The 19,758-nt window shown below is 37.1% G+C and overlaps 3 protein-coding genes across 3 annotated transcripts; all 3 read right to left on the reverse strand.

The window, feature by feature from the left end:
- Nucleotides 1-581: 581 nt before the first annotated feature.
- On the reverse strand, nucleotides 582-2,645 carry LOC111458680 (very-long-chain 3-oxoacyl-CoA reductase-like protein At1g24470). Its single transcript, XM_023101465.1, has 3 exons — nucleotides 1,812-2,645; nucleotides 1,128-1,197; nucleotides 582-1,049 (listed from the first exon to the last, which is right to left on the reverse strand). Exons 1-3 carry the CDS (start codon nucleotides 2,459-2,461, stop codon nucleotides 789-791), a joined length of 981 nt encoding a protein of 326 aa, XP_022957233.1. The 5' UTR covers nucleotides 2,462-2,645; the 3' UTR covers nucleotides 582-788.
- Nucleotides 2,646-3,002: 357 nt separating this feature from the next.
- On the reverse strand, nucleotides 3,003-8,364 carry LOC111458679 (regulator of G-protein signaling 1-like). The gene is made up of 11 exons (XM_023101464.1): nucleotides 8,116-8,364; nucleotides 7,370-7,490; nucleotides 7,218-7,278; nucleotides 7,023-7,107; nucleotides 6,838-6,911; nucleotides 6,396-6,587; nucleotides 5,607-5,695; nucleotides 5,190-5,428; nucleotides 4,594-4,718; nucleotides 3,887-4,008; nucleotides 3,003-3,796 (listed from the first exon to the last, which is right to left on the reverse strand). The coding sequence occupies exons 1-11, from the start codon at nucleotides 8,190-8,192 to the stop codon at nucleotides 3,587-3,589; spliced, it is 1,395 nt and encodes a 464-aa protein (XP_022957232.1). The 5' UTR covers nucleotides 8,193-8,364; the 3' UTR covers nucleotides 3,003-3,586.
- Nucleotides 8,365-9,381: 1,017 nt separating this feature from the next.
- Nucleotides 9,382-18,000, reverse strand: LOC111458131 (coiled-coil domain-containing protein 158-like). Its single transcript, XM_023100605.1, has 10 exons — nucleotides 17,447-18,000; nucleotides 16,992-17,321; nucleotides 13,740-16,904; nucleotides 12,415-13,279; nucleotides 11,675-12,324; nucleotides 11,323-11,479; nucleotides 11,169-11,250; nucleotides 10,536-10,700; nucleotides 9,721-9,876; nucleotides 9,382-9,627 (listed from the first exon to the last, which is right to left on the reverse strand). Exons 1-8 carry the CDS (start codon nucleotides 17,636-17,638, stop codon nucleotides 10,598-10,600), a joined length of 5,544 nt encoding a protein of 1,847 aa, XP_022956373.1. The 5' UTR covers nucleotides 17,639-18,000; the 3' UTR covers nucleotides 9,382-9,627; nucleotides 9,721-9,876; nucleotides 10,536-10,597.
- Nucleotides 18,001-19,758: the final 1,758 nt, after the last annotated feature.

The raw sequence follows: 19,758 nt of genomic DNA on the forward strand, positions 1-19,758 counted from the left end.
TTTTTTTTTTTTTTTTTTTGTTTAAAATAAGAGGTTTAGTATTATTAGAAAAAAACCATATTTTTAGGTACATACATTTGGTGAATCACACAAATTTGAAACCACTTGTTTTTTTGTTACAAATGGGAAATGAGTTATAGCTCATTGCCCCAATTTAAGACATAATTGCAAACTTTTTTTTTTTTTTGTCAGCAAATTATTAATATTCACATTAAATGCTGTAACCATTTAATTTAGTATAATGGACCGAACACTTTATGAGTCCCGTTAATAATTTGAGCTTTTCATTTGAAATAAGAAATAAGATATGGTTGAATTATTATTTCCGTGGCTATCTATCCACCATAATTTTAGTTTCATTTCTTAATCATTTTTGTAAAATATGGTTGAGTTATTATTTCCGTGGTTGTATATCCACCAGAATTTTAGTGTCATTTCTTAATCATCTTACCAAACTCTTTAATTGAAATTATTAAATGCAAAAAGTTATTTATAAAATAAGGACTAAGTTCCACTTTTTTTCGCTTTTTTTTTTTTTAAGAATTAGCGTCTTTTTTTTATTGAATCACGCTCGGATTGAGAGGACATTAAATAATTGATAGGTCGCAGTACCAACAAGACGTGAATGAGCTTGGCAACATTGAAGTCGAGCAAACCATATTATATCACCTTATTGAACAACTCATCACATTCGTGACTATTACAACTCATTTACTATATCACCATATCTTGTAGTTGCAATACAACAGTAGCCTTCACAGAGTTGCTTTTATTCTAGTTTGTAACCTTCAATCCCTTTCATGGCGTCCAATCCCCTTACTCCTCCTATGCAAGCCAATGGACAGTCGCCAAGCGTCGAGCGCTGCCTCCGGGAGAAGACGAGCAAAGCACCATTGGAGAGAGTGAGCCCAGTAAGGGGTGCATCGTGGCTCGTATCCAATTCTGTGAATTGCAGCACTCACATAGTCATCGGCTGATGGAATGAACAGCGACGCTCCGCTCACCGACGCCACTCTCGACGCCATTTCAGTTGCCACATACAATGGCACCTGGATTTTTTAAAAAGATCACACAAATTTTTCATCTTTCAGCCGAGTTGTAACAAAATGAGTTCGTGTTATACTAACCTGACACTGCACATCAATTCCCCAATGCTTGTATTCCACATGTAGAGATCTTGAGAGTTGGTCCACGTACCTGAATACAACAAAAGAACCCATCAGATTTTGTCATCAACAAGATCAAAGTTTTTGAGCTTTTCGACCATCCCATAATCAGAAAAGTGAAGGTTTTAACTTAAGCCGTGGAAGTGGGAATCGATGTGTGGTTGGGATACAGAGTTGGGTTTCATTAAACATGTGGGATCCCACATTGGTTGGAGAGAGGAACGAAGCATTAAGGGTGTGGAAACATCTCCCTAACAGACGTATTTTAAAAACCAAACCTTGAGGAGAAACCTAAAAGGAAAAGCCCAAAGAAGACCATATTTGCTAGCGACGGCCATAACAGTCAACGGCACGTTCTTCTAATACAAACTGAACCCATCTGCCAAACCTGTACCTGTACTTTCTTAATCTCAAAATGCAGAGAAGTTAAAAGTTTCTCAAAGTTGGTTTGGCAGGAAGACATGGGCAGTTGCTGAGCCACATCTCATTAATCAGTTCTTCTGAAGTGATAGAAAGAGATGGGCTTTTTTCCTCAAATTTTCTTGATTTCTTTTCCCTCCATGATTATGAGTTCCTGAAAAGTAAAAAGAAGCACAAGAACAAGAAAATAAACTGAAGAAGAAAGTTGGGAACTTGATTACTTACGCTTTTGTAGCAGCATAGATTGCGTAGAGAGGATGAGAAGGAACAATCACAGCAGCTCCAGAGCCAATATTCACAATAGCTCCTCTGTTCTTAGTAATCATCTTTGGCAAAACAGCTTTGGTAACCCAAGTAGTGCCCTTCACGTTCACTTTAAGAACATTCATCCAGACTTTCTCATCCACTTCATGGAAAAAACTGGCGTTTGGATATGTAATCCCCACGTTGTTTATCAGAACCCCCACGTCCAAATCTTGAATCACCTTCTTAAACTCTGCCATACCAGCACTAATATCATCTTCTGTGAAGTCCAGTTCGATGATCTTTACCTTTGTATTAGGAAACTGAGATCGAATATCCTTAGAAACTGCCTTCAGCTTGGTGGAGCTTCTGCTCACCAGTACAAGGTTGAGGCCGGCTCTGGCCAGCTGATAGGCAAATGACTTGCCAATGCCATCGGTGGCTCCGGTGACTACTCCCCAAGAGCCATAGTATCTCAGATCCTTGGAGGGTCTGAGAAAGACTCTGAAAACCCATTGAACAACAGTGGTAGAGTGCCTGAGAATGGTGAAGAAACCAAGCAAGGAGAGGAGGAGAAGCCAAATGGGCTGAGTGGAGAGTAACAGAAAGAATGTCTCCCTCATTGTGTGCATGATTCGCTTTCTCCTCCTCCTTTTATTTTCCCTGCCTTCGCCTCACTTTCATGGTCATAACTGGTTCCTTAATAACAAGAGAGAGAAAATAGGAGGGTAGAGACTAGAGAGAGTAGAGAAAGGAAACTCTGTTTGCCTACCCACGTCGTACGAACGGTCATTTTCATTAATTTGTTACTCAAAATTTATACGAACCTCTTCAACCAAGACAAAAAAAGTGCTTCCATTTGTATGGATGCTAAAGAAATGAAGTGGGACTTACAAATGTTAAAAGACCGAAGAAATGTTCTTATGATGTTTGTGGTTTTGCCTTCCAAGATTAAATAATACTCTAAATATGAACAAGGCCACCAACCATACGACATTAGAGGTAAAATCAGAGAGAAAACTGACACAGAGCTTCCTTCCTGGATAGGTAACTAGTGAAATCACAACTGTCCTGTTGGAGTAATTTCTGAAGTTGGAGTAATTTCTTCAAACAAAATTAGAGATGATTCAAATGTACAGAGTTAAGGAGTAAATGCCATCAATGGTTCATAAGTGCAATAAAAAAGTTGAAGACAACTTTATGAAATTTATGATCGATCTTAAATTTTGTACCTAGAAGTTGGAGGGTTCTTGAAAAACTAAGTGGGTCTAGTTCGTGATTCAGTCCTTCCACCTGTCCATTTTCAGTGCTTTATTTCATCAAAAGTTACCATATTTCCTGCAAGATAAAGAAATCGCCGATGTCATAACTCCTTATGAAAAGGACCACTACATTATCAAACCCAAGATGATAATTCTGCATCCTCCGTTACATTAATTGCTCACAGCGCATCCCCTCAGTTGCCGTTTACATCGTGTGAAGGTCGTAACACATAATGAAGACAAACTTTTGTTTTATTTCTTTAACAGATGAGGGCAATCACATGATTTATCTGCCCCATCACTCCGCTTTCAACTCTGAGCTTGCCTTGCTGTTAACGTGGGGAGAGATTAATGACAAACACTTTAAGTTCTCTGTCAACTTCATTCGTTTCGAGGCTAGAAGAAGGAAATGCACTTCAGCTATGAACCAATTAATAATCTTGAGATGTAAAGGCAGCAACAATGAGGGATCTGTAGATTTCAAATCCTAGGACCTTAGTGGTCCGAGTAGTGAGTACTATCATGGCCAGCGCCCTTTGGGCATTGCTCTTGGTGGAAAGGATCATCAGCGCCTTGTACAGAACTCAGTCTAGGAGAGAGGTTCCAACTCGTTATCTGTTCAATCTCTCGCCCATTTGATCTCATACTCGTTTCTTCTTTTAACTTCAGAAAGAACATTGACGACCAGAAATCTTTTGCCAAATTCTTCAATGGAAAAAACAGAACAAATACAGAGATGTGATGGAATTGAAAAGGGTGGAAAATGAAAGTGAGAGGTGCAATAGAAATATTTACCATCTTTATCAACTGTATCAGCTCATTTAGTGCGTTATTAAAGAGATTGGGATCAGCCAGATCAGAAGTCGTCAAAATCTCTTGACGGCATCGGTGAGAAATGTTCACCTCCATTGTTGCACCTGTTGGATGAATGGAATATGCCACTTTGAATAAAAACAGAGATCATTTTAAGTTCAAAAAGTGAAAAAGCCTAAATAAAATCAAGTTTCATCCTTGTTGATCGTTCCGTCCCCACACAAAAGAGAACAAAACAAAAAATCATGAGTTTAGGTTTTATATAAAATATGATAATGACCAAATATAAAGCATATAACGCTGAATTTTTTTTTTTTTTGAAAAAAGGTTAAAGGAGTTTGATTAGTTTTAAGAATAAATAACATCAAAGTGAGTACAGTGACACTATGTGAGTAGGTAGGAGGTTAATGCTAGTGGAAAGTATGTACTCTAGACAACCGTTAACCGTTTTCAACATGATAACTGAAATCACAATGACCAAACATTTAAGAATTATTATGACCAAAGAAAGAGTTATTTTTGAGCCCCCTCAGCTGAAAATTAGTTCACCTTCAAAAGGAGTCACATCTTCAATGTATTCCAATAAAAATAAAAACTTCTTCTCTACTTGAAAGCATACATTATAAAGAAACTTAAGGTTGAAAAAGAGCATTATTGGTTAAGTTTCAAATAGATCCAAGTGCACGAACCTGGACTTATGTAGTTGTCAATTATATGTCTTGCCATATAGATTCTTCTCACAGGGTCATCCAGAGGCAGTTTTCCTAGCTCATGCACTTCGTCATAAAAGTGCACGTTCTCCCCAGCTAAGCAACTGCGATTGAGAAAGAAAAAAAATATAGTAGTATGGTAAAATCTCAAGTAATTAAACCCTCAAAGTTTTTTCTAGAAGTGGAAAGAAAACAACCTCGAAGAGTTTTACATGAAAAAGAGTTGTAAGGAAGCAGATAACTGAACAAAGACAAAATATGTTGAATAGCCCAAGGCACACAAAAACACAAGTAGAAACAGATTGGGCTCAGGTATTTCAAGAAATCTGAGTACTCCTTGAACCAAAAGCTTGACGCAAACTCCCACCTGTGTTCTCTCCCTCTCTCATCACCTCTTCCCTCTACTCATATAAAAAACCTTCGATACTAACAAATCCCCCCAACAAAGTCAAAGTAAACAAACTCCTCAATCATACTGCGCATTCAAACAAATTAATTACTGATACCATCTTCAAGTTGAATCTTCAACTTTTTTCGCTCTCGTTACAGAAAAAATACAAGAGTATAATTAATACCTGTCAGCAAAAGCCATGAATGACTGACGAAATCTTTTGTTCAGAAGTAATTTCTCTAGTGGTTCATTAGGATCCATGACTGTTTCTGGTTCCCTTTGTAGTAACAATCCACTATCTGGTATGCCCAGAGCCTGACCCATTGAGTCATACTCAAGGCTTTCCCTTTTTCTCAAACTGATTTGAGAAAGCAGCGGTTGTGAGCTTGATATAGAGAAGAAGGTCAGCACAAGAATACTTGCCTGTGAAATATGCCTGGGAAATGTTAGGTAAATTGGCATAAGACTTGAAAAATGACTGAGACTACAAGTGAAATACTAATACCATCTTATATTTGGAAGCAAGGTACCAAAAAAAATATTCTTCTTTGCTGGTTAGGACAGGGAGAAGAAAATGAGTAAAACAGCACAGATGCCATACCGTGACTAATAGCAGAAATCTAGAGGCAACTTGGAGTCCTAAGATCTCTTCATGGATTTCATTCGTAATATAGGCAGAAAGCCAAACTCCTGGAAGAAAAAACAAATGAAAAATTAACCCCAAGTTTTGAGTCTTAAAAGTATTTAAGCATATATTTACTTTGGACAAGAGAGCTTGCCAGTTAATAGAATGGACTGTAAATTCTTCTTTATATTAATTAGTTTTTATAATAAAAGACGATCATTGACGATTTGGGGAAAATACAAGGTAAATATGAACAAAATGCCACTAAAAAATTCAAAGATGTAACAGAAGCCTTTCTAAGTGTGAGATGCAGTAAAGCAAAATTATCCCCTGAATCTAGGTCTTATGTGCTTTTTCAAAAAAAAAAAAACAAAACAAAAAAAAAATTCTTGAAGGTGCGGATTGAAAATGCAAATACTTTTTATTTGGATGATAAGATAATGAAACTTTTAGGGAAAAAGGCTCTAGTAAGAGATTTTTTTTTGTGCCTCTGAGAAACAAAGAAATTAGGAATGATTTCAATTCAATCCCTTCAAGTTAAAACAGCAATAATCATGTTACATTGACCAAAAACCTTAATTTCAAGCCTATCTCAGCAAAAGTTGAAGATAATTATTGGATCTGTTTGACCCTATTTGACTGTCGCCTATTAAGTTTTCATGTTCCATTAGCTGAGGTTTGGTATACAAACAATAAAAAAATTTCTTCATCATGAACTATACTAATCAAAGAAGAAGAAGAAAAAAAATCAGAACCCCTACATACCAATAGAAGATGCTGAGACTATTACTCCCTTCCACAGATCTCTAAGTTCATCAAACCTGAACTCTATGTGACGAACAGCCCATGTAAGTACAATTAAAGTGGCAACATATAGGATATGGAGAGACATGATTGGAGCAATCCACTGAGGACGCATGTGACACCTGTAATTTAGAGGCTTCTTGACATTGATAACTGCAGCCAAAAATGAAATATTCTTGTTTCCGTAACTTTCTCATCAGAGATTACAAAAAGAATATCATGAACTGGTATTATATCTACATCATGTATATCATATATTGTGGAAGATAAAATATTTCCGTCAAGTAAGTGAATGAAGTTGATGTTTCGTGCACAATGGTTCTAAAGTAATTAAGTTAATTATTTTAGTGCTCAAACAAGAATATATACACATATATAAATTCCAAATAAAAAGAACTCTCACATGTAGCCCCGGAAATCCATGGCAATAGAATAAGTGGAAGGAAGATGTATGTTTTGACGGGTGGTAGACGACGCCTGAATCAAAATTCAAATCCGAAAGAATGTTAGAAACCATTAGAAAGGGAGGGGGATAGAAGAATCTCTGAGCTTTCTAGTCCTCTATTCCATAACCTATAATCTACTTACTTTACAAAAATGTAATATAGTTGGAAGGTCTGTGTTATGCGACTGCTCAACAGCAAACCAAATCCAAGGGGACCTTCAATCCACACTGAAGCACGAAATGGAAAATAAAACTTGGGAAGAAAGTAATCACAAACATTTAAGAACCCTATTTGATATGGAGTTTCTAAATTCTAATGATGAAAAAAGTATTGAAACCTGCCCAAATATAGCAAGACCGCCACCTTCGCCTCTTTAACTTGAGGAAACTTAGAGATATCTGAACAGAGACACAGAAAAGTTGCATAAATTACACCTCGAATCGTGAAATGGAAAAAAGATGGAGTAATTACACATAGTTCATAGCCTACCACAATTGACAGCAGAAGATTGAGGCTAGCAAAAACTTGAATTACTGGAATCCAAAAACGGCTGCCTTTGGGAAGAGGAATTTTATAAATCACGTATGGTAATATCGATCGAAATATCAGCCTGAAAGCAAGAAAGTGGGATAATGTAAAGCCCGATTCATACAGACAAATTAGCAATGAAACAACAGGAGCAAATGTGGGAAGAGCTTAGCCTTCAACGAGCAACTAGCTCAGTTCTAATGGGTACTACTGCATAGCGCACTAATCAACAATGAAGAAGAACCAATTATTCAACAAGAAAATAAAGATACATTCCATTTATTTAGAAGAAATGACGTTCCATGTAAACGAACTAAACCAAATTCATCCAAGAAAAGATAGAAGTTGGACCGAGAGAGAGGAAAGAGAGATATAATGAACTCAGCTTCGAATTAAAATGATCAAATACTAAAAGAAAACAACTCAGACAAGCCAGGATTCACTAGAACCCTCTCCAATAGACCAAAAACTCATGGAGAGGAGAACACAACTCAAACACCAGGGCCGCAATGGAATGAACGCTCCCAACTTGTTGAAGAACAGAGTGTAATAGGAACAAAAAGAAGAACACATAGGATCGTTTCAAGTTAAAAGGCGAGCAGCAACCAAATTTACGCATGAGGGTTGAGAATCAACAAGCAAATCACTTCACAACTGGCAGAATCAGTAACAAAGAATCAATCAAAGAGCAAAAGAAAGAAACTCACAAAGTCATACAAAGAGCAGCAAAAGCTATCGCGACGTAATCGCTGGGGCAGCCACCTTCGACGGCACAAAGCGCCATTTTGCTACTGCTTTTGCATCAGTTCAGACAAATACCTTCCTTCCTTTGATGCAACGAATCAACAACTTGAAGAAATCATTCTGATCGATGAGAAAATTTCGACATCATCAGGTCATTCTCGTTCAATCCTTTTCTCTTCGCAAAATTCGATTAATGACTGTTATTGTTACTTCGAGAGGCGTCTTCGTTTTCACTTTGCAGAGTCCACTGCCACGTCATACTGAAGTTTGACTAAAAGCTCATATTGTCGAGTATTCAAATTCATTTTATTGACTAAACTGGGGATGATGTGCTGACGTGTCTTACTGTAGACGACATGTCGTCCCGCATCTATTGTAACTCAAAGATTCTCTCCTCTTTATTCTCAAATTTATTCTCATATAATATTTAAATTTATTTTAAAACACATTTAGGAGAGAAGTTTCCACACATCGAAACGTTTTGTTTTCCTCTCCAACCGATATAGAATCTCACAATCCACCGTCTTTGGAAGCCTAGCATCCTCACTAGCTCGATGTATAGCTCTGATACCATTTTTAATAGCTCAAGCCCACCGCTTATAGAAACGTTTTGTTTTCCTCTCCAACCGATATAGAATCTCACAATCCACCGTCCTTGGAAGCCCAACATCCTCACTAGCCCGATGTCTAGCTCTGATATCATTTGTAATAGCTCAAGCCCACTGCTAGCAAATATTGTCTATTTTGCCCAGTTATGTATCACCTAGTCTCATGATTTTAAAACGAGGCGTGTGCCAGCGAGTCCAATGTCCTCGCTGGCACACGCCTCGGTGTCTAGCTCTGATACTATTTGTAACACCTCAAGCTCACCGCTAACAATATATTGTTTGTTTTGACCCGTTACGTATCGCCGTCAGCCTCACGATTTTATTACTAGAGAGAGATTTTCACATTGTTATAAAGAAATGTTTCATCCTCCTCTTCAACCAATGTAGAATCTCACAGCACGTTTCCGTCTCATACCACAAATTTGAATCTTTACTACATATCCGAACAAAATATAGCTTAGAAATGAGTTTGGAAGGTTAGTTTATCATACACAAAGATAGGCTAGCTGATCAAAGATGACGATTTCAAGCTAAATGGACCTCGTCTAGATGACCATGTCAAGAGAACAATGCATTCCCATTAACCAAGGAGGCCTCAAGTTCAGAACTTGCTGCACAATAAACTACCAACTCAACACTTACATTCCATAAACAATGTTTTAAGTACAGGAGGAGGCAACCCAAGAAGCTTGTCGTAATGAACAGAAGGAAAAGCCATCAAAAAATTTCCAAAACATATACACAAGAAGCTGCATCTACAGCATCAATCAATCTCTGCACTCAAAAAGCCACCACAAACAGCAGAATTTTGTTCATTCAGAGTTACAAAAAAGGCTACCAAAAGCAGCAGTGCCAATGCCATCCTTTCTGCAACAACGAAACGTAATGGTTTGGCAAATGTATGCGAGTGAACCATAACGTAGCGAAGAAGAGAGCTGGAAAGAGGAATACATGACTGACCTTCTTTCTTCTTGGCAGCTTCATATTTGTTGGAGTTCCTCCTTCTTTCTTACTATTAACTCGTGCCCTGTTGAAGATCACTGTGATCCCTTCAGCTGGAGCAGGATGTTTTTCATCCCACTCACCAAATTTGGACAGAGAATTACCCTTCTGAGCCTGCAAAAGGAACGTCTCAGAAATGGAAAACAATGGCAACAAGTAAGGAAGATGAAGAAAAAATCATGGGCTCAAAATTGGCGGCTCATTGCCACTGTCCCGATGGGCGAAGGTGGATTAGATTTTACAAATCCAACAAGCAAGAAAAACCAAACTATACTTTAAAAATTATTTTGAATTTGTACCATTCTTCGCCCAATTACAATAATCATACCCACAAATAGATTGTATTGTAAAAAAAAAAAAAAAGGGTAAAAAAAAAAATCATTTTTCAACGAATTGACAGAATTGAAAACAGTAAACCAAAATAAGTTCCCAAACAACAAGGTGAATCTTTTTTAGGAAAAAGAATATACATTTTTTTAAACAGCTGGTACTAGGAATTAGAAAATTACGTAATTGCCATGTCAACTGAGGAAGATGATCAATGAAAGAAGGTAAATCGAAGTACCGAAATGGAAAGAAAAAAAATGAAGCCTATAATCTATTAGTCATCTATAACTCGATCTATATAATCTAACAAGTACAGGGAAGAAATTAATCCTCTGAACTCCTAAAAGTTGAGTTCCTGAGAATCAATATAGGCGTGACAACAGACATAATCTAATGCAGTCAATAAATGAACCAATAAATATTGAGAAAAGGATGGTTGAAATTACATGATACAAATACCAACACATGAAGGAAATCCCTTGGTGGTGGTGGATGGTCACATATTTGGTCACAGAATGGTTCCGAGTAACCATATGTGTAACACGAACCAATAGGTTATGAGGCCTAGCCTTGTGCCTGGACGACTCATTAAAATTCGACCGCCAGAAATCCTGCAAAGGGATTAGGATTAGGAATACTCGTACCGTATCAAAGAGTAGAAATTTGAGTATACTGTGTTATATGACAGTTCAATGAAAATGGCAGCAAGTATAACCAAATAGAGTTTGTCCATGCCTTGTAATCATTTTTCCTATATAGGGCCGGGAGGAAATTCTAGTATAATATATATAACCGTATTGATACCAATTGATAGGGGTGTTCAAAAAATCCGATAACCCAAAAACCCGATCAACCCAACTCAAATAAATGAAAGTTTTATAGACCGGGTAGGTTCATGGATTTCCCCAAGACTAAATTGGTTGAACGGAGACAACTTACTTTTAAAATATACATTTTTGCTTATGATATAATTATATATACATACAGACAGGAGTTCTACGATAATCCAGACAGGAGTTCAGGTGAAGCAAGTGTTCTGTAAAAACTATAGTACTGCCTCGAGGAAAATTAGCACTTACCAAATTCCATCAATTCGATCGGCAATAAGTTTTCCATGCCTTGGGATGAGACCTGATGCATTGAGTGATTTGAACACATGACCTGAAAAAGGACATGCGTAAATTCTCCAAGTTTTGAAACTAATCAAACAGATAGGCAAAACTTATAACAAACCTTTGTCTTCATCAATTTCCATGCCATTTCCTATTAAATGAACAGATTCTGTTTCTACGTCAATCGCAAGATGATCAGTTGAACCTTTCCGCAAAGTTCGAGCATGGGCAGCTGAGGCTGATGAAGCAGGTGGTATTGCACTTTTCCCAGCTGGTCCCTGCAAAATACCAAACCAGTAGAAGATGTGATCCATGGAAATGCATGCAAAGAGAACCGTTTATATGGAATGCACATCAGAAAAGTCACAAAAACAGTATCCTACTTATACTTCTCATGGATAATACATTAACTACCTATCACGACAGACCCAAGCAAGAAGTAATTTCAAACTTCCTAGTATATGGATACGTACTGCATCTTCAATCTCTGATATCTCTGATTCAGAAGGAAAAGAAGGTGCTCCAAAGACGCTCCTTTCTTTGATCATCTCTGGTTGAGATGTCCGTCCTTGAAGTGACTCTTCAAGTAGCTTATTCTTAGTAGTTAGTTCATCCACGACGTTTTGGCTCCCTATTAACTTCCCACTCAATTCCTCAAATTTGATTTTTGACTTTTCAGATTCGGAGAGCATATCCAGAATCTGCCTCTCTAGTATTCTTACTAGTCCCTTCAAGCCTTCTGACTTTGAATCTCCACTGAAGTTACTATCCAACAAACTAATAATTTGTTCTAAAGAATAAGAAAGCTCTGAGAGATCTTTCTTCATCTCCTCTGAATCAAGTTGATACCTCGATGCTCTATCAACCTCCTCTTTCAGCTGTTCAATTGCAATTATTTGTGTGGTCACTGTAGACTGCAGCTTTTGCTTGTCATGAGATAGTAAGTTGAACTGATTCTGTAACTCAGAAACATAATCAGCAAGGTAAAAGAGCGTCTTTACATCAGTTGAATCATATTGTTCCACATCTAGGTATTCTGACTCTGGCAAAGAGATCCCAATCCCTCTAACCTTCTTAAAGAGAGCTTCCATTTGCATAGTTGACAAAACGCAGCCTTCTGCCTCTGAGAAAAATATAAAAGTCATCAGAAGATTTTTAAAAGATCATGGAAAAATTCTGCAAATACTTGAAGAATGAAGAAGAAAAGGTTTACCTTGTTCTTTCACCAACAAACTATTATACAATGATGAAACTTCAGCCTCCCTTTCTTTTAACTTTTCTTTATTTGCTTGACAAGTCTCCAGTTGACGACTAAGTTCAACATAGGAACTCTGCAATAGTTGTAAATCAGTCTCCAACTTAACTACCATATTCTGGTTGAAGTCCTTTTCCTTTCTAATTTTCTTAGTAGTTGCCTCAGTTATTTCCAATATATGCTGCATATCTTGAATTCTACAAGCTGCAACCTTGCTGGTGCTCTCAAACTGTTTAACTATAGATTTAACTTTTCTGCTAGCAGATAATAATTGTTCTGCAGCGGAAGCTGATTTGCTACTAGATGATTTTGCTCGAGACTCTGCAGGTGAAGCTCCACTAGTCTCACTACTTTCCATGGATATGGTATCCTTCAAGTTGTCAAGTTCGGGAATAGAGCTGAGTAGAAGTAGATGGTTGGTCATTTCAAACTGAAGCTCTTTTGTTGTGTCAATACAGGCAGACAATAGAAGGGAAACATCATCTTCTAGCATCACTTTGGTATATTCTTGTTCCTGTTTATGCATTTCGAGATTCTTCACCATCTCTTTCAAGGATTCAACGTGTCCGCACACAAAAACTACTTCCTCTCTTGTTGCTTCCACTTGTTTTAACAGATCAGCAATAGACCCATCCATTGAAGAGGAGATACCTTCAAAATAATCTGTGAACTTCTTGTTCTTTAACCAGATTTCTTCCATAATCTTTCTAAAAGATAATGAAATATTACCAACATCATCTTCAACAACCACCTTATCACTTTCATTTTCAACAGCAAAATCAAGGAGCTTTCCATGAGAAAGGGATTCCTTAACATTCAGATCCTGGATTAAATTTAAAAGATGTAATCAGAATTACAATACATATGGAATATTTGAAAATAACTAATTAGACATTTCACATATTTCTATGATGCAAGAAGCGGGCATGTCAATGTCCCCCTGGAGGAGGGGAAAAACTAGTCTTTATATGTTCATTGTTAATAGATTCAAAAGAGCATCAAATGGCTGCATCCAGACAAGCAAAATGCAAATAAATAAATGTTGATTTTTTTCCAATAAGAAAACTGCATTTGAAAAGAAGGAATACTGTAGAAGAACAAGTCACAAAAAAAAATATATCAGACCGAACCAAACAAAGGAGCTACCAAAATATACAAACATTAAAGACACCAACCAACATAAACAAATTTCGACACAGAATAAACTTTGTATGCACTTGTTGAAGATAATAGAAGTGAGTATTTTACCAATATTTGATATCCAGAAAAGCAAGGGAAATTACCTGAACAGCATGGTGATCATGAGAATCTATTATGCCACTGTTAACTAGACAATCCTTGGTGTTCTTCAAAATGATATCCATCTCTCTTAGACTCTTAAGTTTCTTCTCAAAGCATCCTGTCACCACGGTCAACAATGTCTCATCTGCAACAAACTTGTGAAGATCATTGAGGTAGCCCGCAAACTCTGCAGATCTGCTCTGTAAGCTGCCATTAGTCCCAACCAACTCTTCCATGCATGTATTTAATTTGGAATTTAGAGCAAATATCTCATTTTCAGAATTTCTCCTCTCACCTTCAATTATAGAAATTTTACTTTCTGCCTTAAATAATGAATCTTCCAAAGATTTTCTTATTTCTGTCGCCTCAACAACTTTTCTTGCTTGAGAACTGACTTCCTCTTGCAATACCTTCCGTTCTGTCTCTAGCTTCTCTATACCACTTTGTGCTTCAGCATTCTGTTCCGTTAGTAAAGCAACATTGGTCTCAAGCTCAGTTAAATTCTTTTCTAATGTGTTTATAATTCCTTGGGCCTCTACCAATTTATCTGTCTGGACAGCCACTTCCTCCTTTACTTTCTTAGACTCTATCTCTGCATTGAGTTTACAAACTTCAGCTTCTTCTTTCTCTCTGACAAGCACAGATACTTTATTTTCTGCCAGTGATAACGACTCTTGAAGTAGCTTCAGAGACAATGAAGCTTCCGCAAACTTGCTGGACTGTGAATAGGCTTCATTTAATGTTTTCTCTAATTCCTGTTCAATATGTATCTTACTAGATTCTATTTCCCTTTTCTCCTCAGAAAGCTGAAAAATGTTGTTCTCAGCAGATGATAATGCATTTTCCAATGATTTCATAGCAGCTAAGGCATCTCCTAATTTAATTTCCATAGTACTCGACTCCTCTTTAACGTTCTCCAATTCTTGTTCCGTACGTATCTTAGCATCATGAGATTCCCTAATGTAATCTGCAATCCACTTCACCTTAGCTATAGGCTCTTCAAAAACCATATTAATGGGAAGAACAATTCCATCAATTGATTCATTTACTTTCTGTAACATATCATTGCTCTCCAACAAGAACTGCCCGTATTGATTACATTTGTCCTCCAAGATGCCAAGTTCAGACTCCAACTCCGGAATGCGTTGTGTATCAATAGACAACAAATTGATTTGATTTCTGCAATTAGTAACTGTCGACTCTAGACTATCTAATTGTAGTTTCAACTTCTCTATTTCTATGTTCTTGTCATCCAAGACACTTTTCATATTTTCCCTATCCTGAACCAGTCCTTTGCCTTTCTTAAAAGCCAAGGACAACTTTTCCCTTAGCAAGGCATATTTCTCCTCTAATCTTTGAAAATCCCTCTGCAAAGAGTCATTTTCCTCTTTCGCTTCTCTAAGTTCTTGAGATACTGATCTTAACCTACTCGAGCAATTACTCAAATCAGAAGACTCCTCTTCTAGAATTATATCATAGAGCGTCAAATCCTGACGACTGACATATAAAAGAGCTTGAACCTTTTCAAAACATTCCACATATTCACCTGAGATTTCAGCAGATGCACGAGCCTGCTCCTTTATCCTCTGAAAGCATCTGTAAACAAGCAAGTTCAAGTCCAACGAAGTTTCACTGACCCCTCCATCATCTGTTGTCACTCCAGATTCTTCTTGTAACATGTTTATGAGTTGAGCCTTCTCCAACGATGTCTGATGCATTTTTATCTTGACTTCTTCATATTTGCTTAAAAGGTCATCCAACTGCTCCTGGAGATAGTCCGTTTCCTGTAATTTAATTAAAAGTAAAGCACTTATGCAATCAATCTCTCCTTGTGCTGCATCTTTAGTTTTAGCAAGTTCGTCTTGCAAAACCATTATTTCATCTTTAGCCTGAAAAAATGATTCCTTAAGCCAACAGACGGAAGATTTCAGGTCATAAGGTGCAATCAAATCCGGCCAATCAGATAAGTTTACAGTATCTTTTAACTTCTGAAACTCCAATAAAATAGCCTCCAGAACTTTCTTCTCATCCACAAGACACTTGAGTCTTTGCATACTGTCCATTGATTTAAGTTCCCGAGGAACTTCAATTTGAGATATAACATCCTCAAAACTTTCGAGGACCATATTCCTTTGCAACAGATTTTCCTGAAGTGATGCAACTAAAGTTTCACTTTTAGCCAAGTCAACCTTAATTAGTTCAGCAGTCTCCAAAGCATTTGATTTCTCTTGTAGTTCGACAGAATACTTTTCAAGCTCCCGACTTTTTTCAGCTAGAGACTGTTTCAATGCATCACGTTGCTGTACTAATGCCTTGCCTTTTGTCACAGCCATTGTTAACTTCTCTTTGGTATTAACACACCTTATCCTTTCTTGCTCCAGCTCACTTTTTGCCTTTTCAAGTTCACCATTAACAGTCTCAACTGTCAATCTGTAATTGTCTATCTCATCTGCCAATCTTCTATTTTCATCTTCCAGATGATACATTTTTTCAGCATTGCTGACCTCTTTAGCTTTGAGCTCAATTAACTCAGTATGGGCAGTGGCCAAAATTGCTCCAGCTTCAGTGGAGATGATGTCTGACTCTGCCCCAGTTAAACATGATTGGAGTTGATTAATTTTCAGAAGGATTTTGTTATAATTATCAATTAACAGAGAAGTATTTCTTTCAACACGAAGTGTTTTTTCTGATAAAGAATCGTCAAGAAGATGTTGCTGATTCAATACCGAGTTGAGAGACGTTAACACTCTATCTAATGTGGCTTCCATTTCCCACTCCTTTTCAGACGAAACTTTCATAGAATCTTCAATTGAATTTGTGTAAGAGCGAACAACTTCATCAGACACCATATATTCAACAACTTTTGCATTAAGATACTCAATGTCTTGATCCTTTACTAAATGATTATGACGGAGTTCTCCTATAGTAGCCTCATACTGCAATCGTTCATCTAAAGTCCTATTAACCAATTGTGAGCATTCATTTACCAAGTCTTTCAATGTGGTATTAGAAATCAGAGTGTTCTCTTCCACGTGCTCAATTCCACGCAAATCAAGACTCTCATTCAACTGATTGCCAGTAACTTTGACCAATGACTGTCGATTAGTAGCAGTCTTGAGTTGGCCACAAATGATAAGAAGTTCTTGCACAAAAGCTTCTCTTTCTTTCTGAAAATCAAGTACCCAAAAAAAGAAAGCAATTTAATACCACTCCAGAAGCATGCTACCACAACTGAGAGGGGGTGGTTTATGAACCTCAGAATCGTGTATGACATTTTCTTTCTCGAAAATGGTCCCATTCAGAGTGGCCCTCGTGTTTTCCACCTCGTCCATCAGAGAAACCTTTTCTATCTCATATTGTATTTCCTGTTGCATATCAGAAGGCGTTTCCTCCATCAAACTACCTTGAGTTTCAGTAGCTGCAACTACTTCTTTGCCATCAGCATTGCCAGCTAACTCGTCCGGGCAGTCCACAAACATATCGTGTTTTCCAGCATCTTCGACTACTACAGTACCATCAGGGTCATCTTGTCCCGAGTTCTCTCCACCTTCAGTAAGAGGAGCCACTGGCGACAATGTTGATCCCTAAACACCATGTTCAAAACAATCGTATCTTCAAAACATTGTTTAATTTTCTTCTCTAACTGACAAGGAAAATTCATATTAAGACATTTCCGCAGCGTCAACATGTGAATAAATGCTAAACTAACCTGGTTCGGCACAGAAGGGGAAAATCCACTGGACACTTCAGAGGACTGCAAAACGGAGTCATTCTCCGAAGTAGCGTCCGCGGCAGTCTCAGAAGATGACTCCCCAACATTAACATTGAGCACAGTTTCCACCCCTTCAGCTCCATTTCCTGAACTCTGCAGTGCCGGCTCTGGATCATGATTCTCAGACATGTCGATATCTTATAACTCAACCGCCTTAACCTCAACAAGAACTATATCTCAAACAGAATAAAACAATACTGGGAAATCAAGAAGCTAAATAGAATTTTAAAATGAGATCTAAATTGAATCAAATAACCATCAACCTCCAATTCGGTGAATTAAAAGAATCAAAAAACAATAAAGACATCCAAATGGCGCGTAAAAGAAACGGAAACCAATAAATTCACTGTCGTGATTCTGTAAAATGGATGAGTAATCGTCAGCTATCGATACTGGATCAACGACTCGACGACCTGTTCCACATGAATCAGAAGAGTTCATTCAATTCACTACGCAGATCAATTGATCTGATTTAGCGCCATGCTTCGTCTCCTGTAATTTAGTTTGAAGGCGATGGGTGAAAAAAGTAGAACGTCTCTTCGAATCTTAACCGTTTATTTTTAATCTTTTTTAACAGTCACATTAAAATTATGGGTGGTAATTATTTGAAATTTTGCATTCGTATAATAAAGTTCTCCAATTCTAGCCCTAGTTTTTTATTATTATTATTATTTATTCTAATTTTACCTTTATTGGCGTAGTAAATCTTTTAACTAAATTTTTTTTATTAAATAATCAACTCAATCTAATTTATTATTCGAGTAATTTTTAATACAATTAAATTATTAATTCGTTGTTTTCAAACATTTAATTAAATTTATCGTTAACATGTGCTATTTATATTTATTTATTTACAGTATTATTTTGCTAGTATATTGTCATTGATTTATAATAGTTTAATTTGTTATATTATAAACATTATGATTCAAATATGGTAAATTATTACCCATAATTGTTAAACGTCAAACTTGAGTACTTCAAAAAAAACAAAATTTTGTGTATATATACATTTTATCATCGTCCTTTTTAACTTTTTTGTTGTTTGTTCTCGACTAATTTATTGTGATTGAGTCCTACAACATTATTTAAATAATAAATTTTGATTAATGTGTTTGATCAAAAGATGTAGTAGGCATAAACGCTAATTTGAATCTAACTTGTTGGATAAAACATCAGTTACTATTTTAAAAAGGTCAATAGTTTTTCCGTGCCACAATTGACTTATCTTAAGAATAAGATAGTTAAGAAAGACTTAAAAGAATTGGAAGTCAGGACCCACTAATAAGATACATCTTCCTTCTCAATAGCTCAATCATAGAAACTTAATTTAAACATTTTTTACTCGGAACAATTATACATTTAGTAACTCTTTAGGAACGTGGGAATAAAACTTGCTAAAAGGACCCGTGTTGGTTCATGAAGTTAGTTAACACTCTTAAAAAGCGAAGAATAGATAAACTAAGACAACAGGTGAATTGCACCGGTATTGGTTCATGAAGATAGTTTTCACTCTTAAAAAGCGAACTATAGATGAGCTAAAACATGTGGGCATCCCCCCTTTCAAGGTGCCTTTTCAATAATTTACAATGGCTTAAGACGGCAGGTTACTTTCTTTCAAATTATTGTACTTTTGCCAACCATGATTATTGATCACAAGCTAAGCTATCCTATCAATGATATAATTATAACTCGACACGAAAGAACTCGACGTCTAAATCTATGATGGATAGTTAAGTTCTAGAGAAGACACCTGTAACAGCACAAGCTCACCGCTAGCAGATATTACTCGCTTTGGCCCGTTACGTATTGCTGTCTGTCTAAATACGTGATGTGTTAGGGAGAGGTTTTCACACCCTTATAAGGGATGTTTTGTTTTCCTCTCCAACCAACGTGGAATCTCACCATCCACCCCTTTGGGAGGCCAACATCTCGCTGGTACATCATCCGATGACCGACTCTAATACCATTTGTAACAGCTCAAATCCACCGCTAGGCACATATTAATCGCTTTGGCCCGTTACGTATCGCCATCAGCCTCACGGTTTTAAAACGTGTTTGCTAGGAAGATGTTTACACACCCTTATAAGCAATGTTTCGTTCTCTTCTCCGACTAACATGGGATCTCATAATCCACCCCCCTTGGGAACTAGCGAGGTCGTTCTCTTCTCCAACCAGGGATCTCACAATCCACCCCATGGGGACCAGCGACCTCGCTGGCACACCATCCAATGACTGGCTCTGATATCATT

Source organism: Cucurbita moschata, unplaced genomic scaffold (assembly GCF_002738365.1).
Source record: "Cucurbita moschata cultivar Rifu unplaced genomic scaffold, Cmos_1.0 Cmo_Scf00021, whole genome shotgun sequence".
Taxonomy (NCBI): domain Eukaryota; kingdom Viridiplantae; phylum Streptophyta; class Magnoliopsida; order Cucurbitales; family Cucurbitaceae; genus Cucurbita; species Cucurbita moschata.

What these genes read in the sequence shown, in the direction of transcription:
- LOC111458680 (XM_023101465.1), bottom strand. Translation starts at nt 2,461, where the DNA reads ATGCACACAATGAGGGAGACATTCTTTCTGTTACTCTCCACTCAGCCC. An exon ending in ATCTATGCTGCTACAAAAGC is followed by an intron (nt 1,198 to 1,811) that starts GTAAGTAATCAA and finishes TGTTGTATTCAG; the next exon opens with GTACGTGGACCAACTCTCAA. An exon ending in GAATTGATGTGCAGTGTCAG is followed by an intron (nt 1,050 to 1,127) that starts GTTAGTATAACA and finishes TAAAAAATCCAG; the next exon opens with GTGCCATTGTATGTGGCAAC.
- LOC111458679 (XM_023101464.1), bottom strand. Translation starts at nt 8,192, where the DNA reads ATGGCGCTTTGTGCCGTCGAAGGTGGCTGCCCCAGCGATTACGTCGCG. An exon ending in TTCATGGCTTTTGCTGACAG is followed by an intron (nt 4,719 to 5,189) that starts GTATTAATTATA and finishes TCTCAATCGCAG; the next exon opens with TTGCTTAGCTGGGGAGAACG. An exon ending in TGATACAGTTGATAAAGATG is followed by an intron (nt 3,797 to 3,886) that starts GTAAATATTTCT and finishes TTTCCATTGAAG; the next exon opens with AATTTGGCAAAAGATTTCTG.
- LOC111458131 (XM_023100605.1), bottom strand. Translation starts at nt 17,638, where the DNA reads ATGTCTGAGAATCATGATCCAGAGCCGGCACTGCAGAGTTCAGGAAAT. An exon ending in TATCAGAGATTGAAGATGCA is followed by an intron (nt 11,480 to 11,674) that starts GTACGTATCCAT and finishes GGTATTTTGCAG; the next exon opens with GGACCAGCTGGGAAAAGTGC. An exon ending in GATCGAATTGATGGAATTTG is followed by an intron (nt 10,701 to 11,168) that starts GTAAGTGCTAAT and finishes ATCCCTTTGCAG; the next exon opens with GATTTCTGGCGGTCGAATTT.